General features: G+C 48.8%; 1 protein-coding gene across 1 annotated transcript; it reads left to right on the forward strand.

Moving 5' to 3' along the window:
* The first annotated feature begins 3670 nt into the window (after positions 1-3670).
* Positions 3671-6120, forward strand: LOC140263541 (uncharacterized). Its single transcript, XM_072358483.1, has 4 exons — positions 3671-3748; positions 4452-4659; positions 4858-5020; positions 5143-6120. The coding sequence occupies exons 2-4, from the start codon at positions 4514-4516 to the stop codon at positions 6118-6120; spliced, it is 1287 nt and encodes a 428-aa protein (XP_072214584.1). The 5' UTR covers positions 3671-3748; positions 4452-4513.
* The last annotated feature ends 3687 nt before the right edge of the window (positions 6121-9807 follow it).

Consider the following 9807-nt stretch of genomic DNA (forward strand, 5'->3'; position numbering starts at 1 on the left):
CTCCCAACCCTTCCCCATTGCTTCCTCTGTGTCTGCCCTGGGTGTTTCTGTGCTCACTTCTATTCCGGGCAGCAGAAAGCAGGTTCATGCCCCCCAAAATCCATCACTCCACATTGCAGCTTCCTTCTAAAGCAGTTAGCAAAAAGAGTCAAATTCTCCCTCTGAAGCACTGGGCAGCAAGGAAGTTAACGGGGAAAGGCACTGAAATTGTCCCCACCACCAGGTGAAGCTGAAATGAGTGCAGCTGATTCACTACCACCACAGCCACAGGAGGTGACTCAAATCCCCACCGAACCCTCAGCCCAAAGCAGAGTGAGCCCAAAGGGTGTGCACAGCCCCATCCCAACTGCTTGGCAAGGAAAGGGCAGTGAGCAGCCCTGGGTTGGAGGGAGAGTTGGGCTGGGGGGGGATCTCTGAGCTCCTAACACACAGCAGTGGGAGAAAAGCAAAGAGCTCACAGCCTGCCCAGCCTCTGCGTGCTGCCACAAACAGCAGCCTGGGGTATTGCATCCAGATGTGGAGTCCTCACTGCAGGAGAGAGATGGAGCCGATGGATTGCAGAGTCCAGAGAAGAGCCACAAAAATGATCCATGGAATGGAACACCTCTCCTACAAGGACAGGCTGGGAGAGCTCTTTGGCCTGGAGAAGAGAAGGCTGCGAGGTGATTTGAGAGCAGCCTTTTAGGATCTAAAGGGCAGCTATAGGAAAGGCTCTTTAAGCAGGGTCTGCTGCAACAGAACAAGGGCTTCAAGCTCAGGAAGGGTAGATTTAGGTTAGATATAAAGAAAAACCTTTTACAGTGAGGATGGTGAGGCACTGGAAGAGGTTATGTAACAATGCTGTTGATTCCCCATCCCTGGAGACTTTCAAGGCAAGGCTGGATAAGGGTCTGGGCAACCTGGCCTAGCTGTGGTGTCCCTGTTCATTGTAGGGGAGTTGGAACAGACAGCCCTCAAACCTTTCCAACTCTAAGGATTCCACGCTTCTGTGATTCCATGATAGAGCTGCTTTGTGCTCAGGAGCTTTCCAAGAAATCCTCATAGCAAGATGCATCATAGAAGAGGGGGGGGGAGCAGCAGAGCTGAAGTCCTGCGCGCCCCCAGCCGGTGTGTGCAGGCGTGCCCGTGCACGCGCACAAATCCGTGCACGCGCACACCCCGCGCCCTCTGGCGGTGCGCGCTGCACTGATTCCTACCGGTGCAGAAGTTGCAAGGAGAAAACATACAGTGCTGGAGGGAATGCTTCAGAAAACACGGGATAATCTCACCTCACCTTCCTCCTGCCCTCTTAGCTTTATTTGTTGTCTGCAATCACTAAATATTTGCTTAAAATGAGACACAAACATTCCTACACTGAGTATAGCGCCGTAGTGACAGCGCACCGGGAGCTACGCACCGTCGTTTGCTTTAAGCAGATCTGGGTCTAGGAGAAGAAAGGAAACTCAGGAGCTCCTTTGCCCATTGAAGAAACAATGTGCTCCAAACCTCCTTCTGTGCTTTGCATTTAAACAGCCCTTTTCGATAAGCAGCGAGAAAACAGAGCAGACAAATCCTGCCTTCATGAGGAGGATTAAGGGGATGAGATCATCCGAAATACCTGTGTCCCTCTGTGGGTTCCGGGCTAGAAAAGCAAAGGAAAGGGTTTAATTAAGATTCTCCAGCATGATGGTTAACAAGTGTATTAAAAGTGCCTCAAAACAAGGTATCTTTGAAAGCCTTGTTTCAGCCCGGAGATTAATTCCTAATTTTCATTGTGGGATTATTTAAATGCAGGAAAGCCTTTTTGATATTAGAAGCACTGCTCACTGGGTTTGGGTGCATTACCACAGGGAGCCTCGGAATCCAATTATCTCTAAAGAAATATGTTAAATATGCTCATTAACATGTTAAGAAAAAAAAAGTAGAAACGTGTATTAGAGAAAAGCTGATGTATTACGCTCCTTAATGTCACGATGAATTAGCAGCAAAGAAGGCAGCAAGAGAAATAACTTGCTGCAATGCTCAGGCAGTGCAGGAAAAGAAAGCATTTTTACTCCAATTAGCTTAATTCCAGATAACTACATCGATGTAGTGATAAAATGCTTTGCATAATGGGGCTCTGGGAGAGTTTGGGGATGGTGTTTTTGTGTGTGCAACGAGGCAGAATGGGACTCAGCACCAGGTGCCCTTGGAAACAAAGAGGGGAAAAGGCTGAGAAGGCGCTCACTGTGATGGTCACCACCGCCTAATACTTCATAGGGCGAAAGCACAGCAGCAGTGTTGGCTCCATCCTCCAGCTCCCAAAGCATTCCCAAGCTATTCAACCTCCCAGAGCTCCCCACCTCCCCAGAACCCGCATTTCAACACCTTGAACACTTGGTGCAACACTTCACCTCCCCCCCCCCACCTCAGAGCTAACCCACCCCTCTGCCCTTCCCTGCTGAGAAGGAACAATTAAACTGAGTCATGCGGGAATAAACAGGAATTTCCTGCCGCAGTTCTGCTGTGAAACTCAACTGCTGGGACAGACCCCCCCCCACCCCATACAGCCCCACATCCCAGCATCATCCCCACAGCAGCCCCTCCTCCCCCAGGTACAGCACTGCCCCTGCATCCCCTCCATCCCAACACTCCTCAAGGGCTCTCTAAAGTTTCCTAAGGCTCCTTTTTCAACAGACACAACAGCGGGTGAGTTTGGTTCACTCCAAGTTTAGGTCCTGCCCATTAAAATACAGCGGGAGACGTTTAAGCCTGGCCTACATTGCAGACCCACGTCAATCAAAGCCGCTAAATTCTTTTAAGCCTCTTGTGCAACGTTCTACACTTGCATTTTCCACACCTTTCCTTTGTTTTGCTGCACGTCGGACATGAATCACACTCCAAACAAGCACACCGGATCACCCCCCCATCCCAGCTAGGGATGAGCACACACTCTGGCATGCACAGAGGCTCCTTTGTGCCCAGGAGACAAAGAAAGGCAGACTGGGTGGACGTGGAAAAAATTAGGAGGCCCAGGTCTTTAAAGGAAGCAACAGAGCACAGATGCTTCCATCAGCCTAAGCCTGAACACACAGCACCTACCAGAGAAGCGGGTTTGCCCAGTGCCCAGCACATTTCCTACCAGTGAGCTCAGAAGATGGAGCTCCTTTGGTAAATAGACCACAATGATTTGGGATGGTTACGGTGAGCAAACTGCAGACCCGCTGCTCTGCCACACCTCATGCCCTGCCCAAGCAGACCCTGCTCAATGCTTGCTTGGATTGGCTGCCCTGCGGCTGCTTCCAGGACAACCTTCCACAATATTTGCTCTTCTCATGAGCACAGGTGGCATCACAGGGGAAGGAGTCATGTTAAAGCAAAATCCCATCCTACAACCAGTGCTGCACTGTTCCCCTTCCCCCCCCCTATCAGCACTACAGTGCCTTGAGGGTCACAGAGTACTGGGGGAGCTTCTAACGAGGGGAGCAGCCCTAAAGGTCTCTTAATATTTTCAGGTGGTTTCGTTACTCACCTACCACCTGACCTGCCAACCTTTCTGCTTTGTAAAGCATGTGTGAAACCCTGAGCAGCATAAACCTTTTATCATCTATGGTTATCTGCAGGAAAAGTGCCCTGCACGTGGTCCTGGTGCCAAAAAATAGCAGCAGTGAGAACATCCCTTGTATTTCTGCCTCTCTAATGCCCCTAGAAACTGCCCTCCACCCCCACTGCATCATAATGAGAAGCAAATGGGCCCCAGCTGAAGAGGAGTCTTCATGGAATACAACAGGTGGGTCGATAGATTAATGGAGAGGAGTTAAAGCAGAATCTATGCTTCAAGTTTTCTCTGTTCAGTTTGGGTTACCAAAGTCTCCTGCCTTGCAGCAGCACTCACTATGTGTGGGGTTCCTTGGCTCCCCCCACTTATCCCATCACAACCATGGGGATTTACCACTGGTTCCCATTAACCCCTCCCCATGCCAGGCATTTTTTCCTGCAAGTTCTTTTTCTTGCACAAAACTCTGTAGTTTTCTGTACCCCAAAACCCAGCGTACGTTACAAGCTGTGTGGGTTTCCAAGTCCAGCAGGACAAGGGACACAGTGGGGTTGTCCCCTCCTCATGCAGTGCCTCGGTTTCCCTATGCTGTGCAGGAGTGACCGCAGCTCATGCCACCCCTCGGTCCCCCTCTGCGTGCCACTTGGTGGCACTGTTGGAAAGGATTTCTTCGCCTGATGCCTCCCTACCAAAAGTGGGAGTTTGGGGAAGGGGTCGCTTGGATCTGGGCATGGCTTATCTTTATGTCTTTGTTCTGTTTTCTCTTCATCCCCATATGGTCACTCCCAGGCTGCCTCCTCCCGTGTCAGTCACTTGTGTCGCTCACCAAACACGTTCACTAAAGACTTCTGGGTGTTGCTTGGGCATCACCTTTGGCTAAATCCCACAGCACTAAAAATAACCTTTTCTGCTTAATTCCTCTGAAATGCGTCCACAGGTGGGGTGAGCTTAGGAAGGATCATCTCTTCACTATAGAGTAAAGCACCGGAGCAGAAGTTAATGAACAAGAGACAAATGAAGACAGGGGGGATGACTGTCATTGGGCGAGGATGCGGCGCCCTGCTGACGCTGTATCCCTTCACGATGCTGCTGTATATAAGGCTGCTTGGAGCAGGTTGGCTGCGCACTGTGCTCTTCTCACCCAGGTAAGCCCGGACAGACCCTGCAGGAAAGTGGAAGCTCGGGACCCTGAGCATTCTCTTTAGCTCTCCTAAAGGAAAAGACACTCCATTTGGTTTTATTGAAGTCCTTCTGGCTCATCTTCCTATCCAGCTGCGCTATACAAGAGGGGCATACCCCAAAACCAAGCAAAAGACCCTTTTTGTCTTTTGGTATCTTTCTAGCAGGCTGCCTCAATTCTGTGGGGAGATGGCCCAGCTCCAGGAGAACATCAATGGCATCATCACTACCTTCTACACCTATGCCAGGAGTGATGGCGACTGCAGCACGCTGAGCAGGGGGGAGCTGCGGCAGCTCATCGAGCAGGAGTTTGAGGATGTGATCATGGTGAGGATCCAGCAACACAAGATATGGGGAGGGCACATGGGGATGGGTTCCTGTTGGAGTGATTGATCCCAGAGAAGTCCTGCAAAGGGTTCTTGGGTCTTGCTGATGTTGTTTCCTTGCAGGATGCTCGGGATCCCAGAACTGTTGAGAAGGTGTTGCTCTTCCTGGATGAGGACAGCAGTGGCAAGGTTGACTTTGGTGAGTTCCTCAGCCTGGTTTTCCGTGTGGCCAAGGCTTGTCACAGGCAATTCCAGCAGTACCTGGAGCCAGAAGATGATCAGGAGCTGGCGGTACAGGAGGAGGCAGATGGGGAACAGCACCACAAACAGGTCCTGGAGCAGGGGGTGAGCGAGCAGGTGCAAGAGAGTGGGACACCCCAACATCACCAGGAGGGTGAAGAACAAGAGAACCACCAAGACACCCAACAGAAACAGGATGGTGAGACACCAAAGAACCAGGACACTGAAAAGATTGAGAAGAGTGAGACACCAAAGGTTCAGGATACTCAACAAATCCAAGAGGTTGAGACACCAAAGAACAACCAAGGCACCCAGCAGAAAAAGAGCGAGATTCCAAAGGACATCCAGGACACTCATCAGGATGACGGGGCCAAGGCACCAGAAGAGGATCCGAAAAGATGTGAGAATGTGGTCACTGAGACTCCAGAGAAGGACAGAAATACCCCAGAAGCTGAAAAAACACCAAAACATGACCCCAAACTCCACCAGGACAAAGTGACCGAGACACCAGAGCTGGGACAGAACCACCACCACAGGCAAGAGCTGGAGCCAGCCGAGCAGAGCCACACTTCTCCCATCACGACACCAGGGAGAACCACAGACAAAACCAAGGACCCCAGCCCCGAAGAGACCCAAGAGCTGCCCACTCCAGTGAGGGGCACGAGCCCTCACCCAGATCCCCAGCCCTCAGGGACCCGGCATGACCCAGCTCACCAACCTGACCTCACAGTGAGGGTGCGAGAAGGCAGAGTGGCTGAGGCTGAACGTGTCCCAGGAAAACAGCAGCATGGGGCTCATGGCAAAGAAAAACACGTGGCAGAGGAGAAGGACCTGCAGCCTCAACGGCCTCCAAGGAAGTAAGAGCTGCAGTGAGCCCTGTGCGACTGTGGCTATTGGTGTTAGCAAGGTTTGTACTAGTTTGTACTGAACTATTCCTGGCTTGAGACCTTCTCTCTTATCCTTTATTAGGCTGCCTCTGCCTGTATAAGCAACACAATAAAACTGACTGCAAATCAGCACAGTGTCCTGGTGTATTGCTGCACCATTCTTAGCTAGCACAAAGGATCTCAGTGTCCATCCCATGAGTGATACAGGGCCATGTGGTCCCAGGGTGCTGTGTCCTGGGGGCAGGCAGCCAAAGGTGAATCGATGGGTCCCTTCAGGCAGGGATGTGACATCCAATGTCTTCAGAGAGGGTGGATGTTGGGATTGATGCAATGGCCTGATGACCTCTGAGCATGCATCTGCTCCAGGCACCGTGCTTGTCTGCTGTAAAAAGAATCAGGAGCTCTGAATGCTCAGTGGGAGGGATTTGTCTTATTTATCCTCACTTATTAAACATTAAATAAAAGGGGGGGAGGGGAGATGTGGAACAGAATATGAAAAATGAATATCCCTATTAGCTACTGAGTGCTCCAAGAGGAGTGGAGGTATATTAATCCCCATTATTCACGTACGCACGGTCCCAGTAACAAGGCTGGATGCAAAAAGCTGACACGCAATTCATGCACACGTGGACCTGGCTTCAGCCTCGGGAATTTCGGGTACCGGCTCCGGATGTGCACGTAGGGATGTGGGTGATTGTGGGTGAGAGCAGCCCACTTGAAATCAGGGGGGTTATTATGGGTTTGGATGTGCCGGACCACCAGGATTCCGCATCCCGCAGGGAGGTGATGCTCAGCCTGTTTTTCCCCATATTATCTTTTGCTGGAGACCTATCAGCCAAATCAGCGGATGATAAATGCACCCGCACCTCCTGCTCTGTGGCCTGTGACAAGCAGAGCACAGAGACCTCACCGGGAAACAGAGCGTCACTGCTCAGGGACACACCGGAATTTCACAATTTACTGTGTGCTGAATCAGAACCAAAAAAAGCAGCATTTCAAAACCATCACCGGAAAGATACGTTTTGCAAATGATTTGGTCTATTAAGTGCTGATGTCGCAGTTAAATGCGCTGGGTGCAAAACGCATCGCTCTGCTCTTCTGATGATAAAACACGATGGTGAAAGCAGACCCCGACCCACTTTAAAGAGCTCTCAGTTGAGGACTGCTGAACAGCTCTTTGCTACTTATTGGCCCTGGTTTAGTTCTTCCATCACCAGATTCCTCAGTCCATCAGCCACAGCCTTTAGCAGTGAACAAACGACCCCCCACAAACCCTGTTAATGATAGTAGTGATAATTAGACACTCTATTCTAAATCATTCTACTTTTGGAGTGTTGTATTTGAAGCTGGGAGGTTGGTTCATTTTAAGGGGAACATTACAACAGAGTGAAAATTACCCCATAGACACAAGGACCTGTTTAAGACAACTGCAAGGCTGGGAGGTGTTAAGAGAAAAGTCTTCTACATGCCCCATAAGGAGCCCAAGAGATTGAATTATAGAATCAATGGACGATCCTATTAAATAATGGGCAATCCCAATGATCACCGGATGATCCCCCTGATCAACAGACAATCCCAAAGACCAATGGATGATCCCACTGATGGATGACTCCAATGACCAATGGGTGATTTCAATGACCAAAATAGGCTTGGCCACCCTATACGAACACAGGACAGCAATCCATATAGAATTCAATGGAGGGTGGAAAATGGAGCCCACCTTGCTGGGTAACAGCTTTGAAAAACTAACCCAAATCCCCCCCTTTTGAGAGCCCCTTCTGGGGACACCCAAGCCTTTGGAGAACATGGTTTGATGCTGCTTCTTTGGACCTCTGCCTCTATTAACATCCAAAACCTGCCTGGTGCCTCCCAATGTCCCCAACCCCTGCGGGGATTGCAGACTGTTATAGGACACTGCGTACAAGCTCCAGCCGCACTGTAATGCTCTAATTTTAATAATAACTGCAATCTACCATAAAATTACAGTTTCCCAAGGGTATCATTATCCCACAGGTGGGGTATAATTTACACCAGTATAATTTAATCCTGAAAAAAAAAAAAAAAAAAAAAGCTCAAAAATGAAGCACGGTTAGTAACAATCCTCTGTGAGCACTTGTATGAGTATCCCCAAGGTGTTACCAGCACTAATTAATTAGACACCTACACCCAGTATGTTCTTACCATCAGATGGGACAGGTGAACAGCTCAGCCAAGGCTGTGTGGCAAGTTCCTTCTCCGAAGCTGCCCGCAATGTCTCCGTCGTGTCATGTAGCTCAGCTCCAACACAGAGCCCAAGTGGCATGGCCAAAGCTTTCCTTGTATGCTCCCTGCACAGGGAGAGTTTGGGAGGAATAGAGGAACCCATTGGTCTCTAATTCATTTACACTTAGAAGATATTAAAGGGAAAAAAAAAATGGTAGGGGGGGGAAGGATTGGAGAGGCAATTACAGCAAAAGTTGCCTAGAGCGACCAGATGAAGCTTCAACATGAATTGAGCTCCCAGCCGAGAGGTTCCCACTTCTAGTTTTAATTAAAGATCAAGAAAAGTTGGAATGAAATCCGCTCACGGAAAAGCGTTAACGTTAAAAAAAAAAAATAAAAAAAATGTTGTATCATCATTTTTCTCAATGGAAAGTAGTTGCATGTTGAATACGCGTTTTCTGGTTAAAAAGCCCACTTTTCAGATTTTACCGTTCACATAAGTTTTGTTGGTTTGGCCTTTTTTTTTATTGTTTCAACAGAAAACCCAGATAATACAATGCTTCTTAATAAGCAGTCATCAAGGAATAAAAAATATGTATATATATTTCAGCACATGCTACAAGAACACCACACCAGCTGAGATCTCCTGCAGGATTTGGGGATCTCTCTGCTGCCCACCTACGTTTCACCACCTTTGCAGTTCTTTGGGCTTCTTTCGTCCTTCCTTTATGAGCAAAACCCAAAGCCAAACTGCTGGACCCCAGCCCCAAGGATCTGCAAAGAGGTAGGCAGGTCCCCATGTCTGCTTACAACACCCTCCCAGGTTCACTCTGGTGCTATTTTTATGTGCATGTATTATACGTACATAAATGCATACCTACAGAGATACACGTTCATTAAAAAAAAAAAAAATGCATCCTCCCATTAATGTATATATATACTTTATAGGCAGTCTAGATATTTTATGTTTTTTAAATCTGAAACACAATCAGCCCATAAAATAACTTTACAGTCCGGATTAGGCGGAACCAGTAGATGCTTGAATTGCCACACGGCAACTGCTATTTCTGGGCTAAAATGATAGGTAATGGGATGATAAGTTAAATAACCCGTTTGAGGACATGAAGGTGCAGCTGGGTTTGGCCAAAGATGAATCAGGACAATGTCCACAAAGGGTGGCTCCTTTCTGCTCCTCCACCAAGGACCCTATAAAAGCGCTCGGGTCCTCCGATCACTCCGCACGGCTTCACAGGAATCCCATTCGATCCCGTTGGTGACTTGGGTAAGTCGTTCCTTCTGAAAAGCAAGCTTTGCTGGGTAAAGATAAATGATTTCTGTAGGATCTGTCTTGGGTGGTGAAGATTTTCCTGCTGCAGTGTTTTCTGGGCGTCTTTCGGGTTTGATCTTCAATGAAATGTTATTTTTACACTATTTGGACAGCTGTGTGCTCTTTGTTGTG

This window comes from Excalfactoria chinensis, chromosome 31 (genome assembly GCF_039878825.1).
Source record: "Excalfactoria chinensis isolate bCotChi1 chromosome 31, bCotChi1.hap2, whole genome shotgun sequence".
NCBI lineage: Eukaryota > Metazoa > Chordata > Aves > Galliformes > Phasianidae > Excalfactoria > Excalfactoria chinensis.

Coding starts and splice junctions, on each gene's coding strand:
- LOC140263541 (XM_072358483.1), top strand. CDS start 4,514: ATGAACAAGAGACAAATGAAGACAGGGGGGATGACTGTCATTGGGCGA. Junction 4,660..4,857: donor ACTGTGCTCTTCTCACCCAG/GTAAGCCCGGAC, acceptor GTATCTTTCTAG/CAGGCTGCCTCAATTCTGTG. Junction 5,021..5,142: donor AGTTTGAGGATGTGATCATG/GTGAGGATCCAG, acceptor GTTTCCTTGCAG/GATGCTCGGGATCCCAGAAC.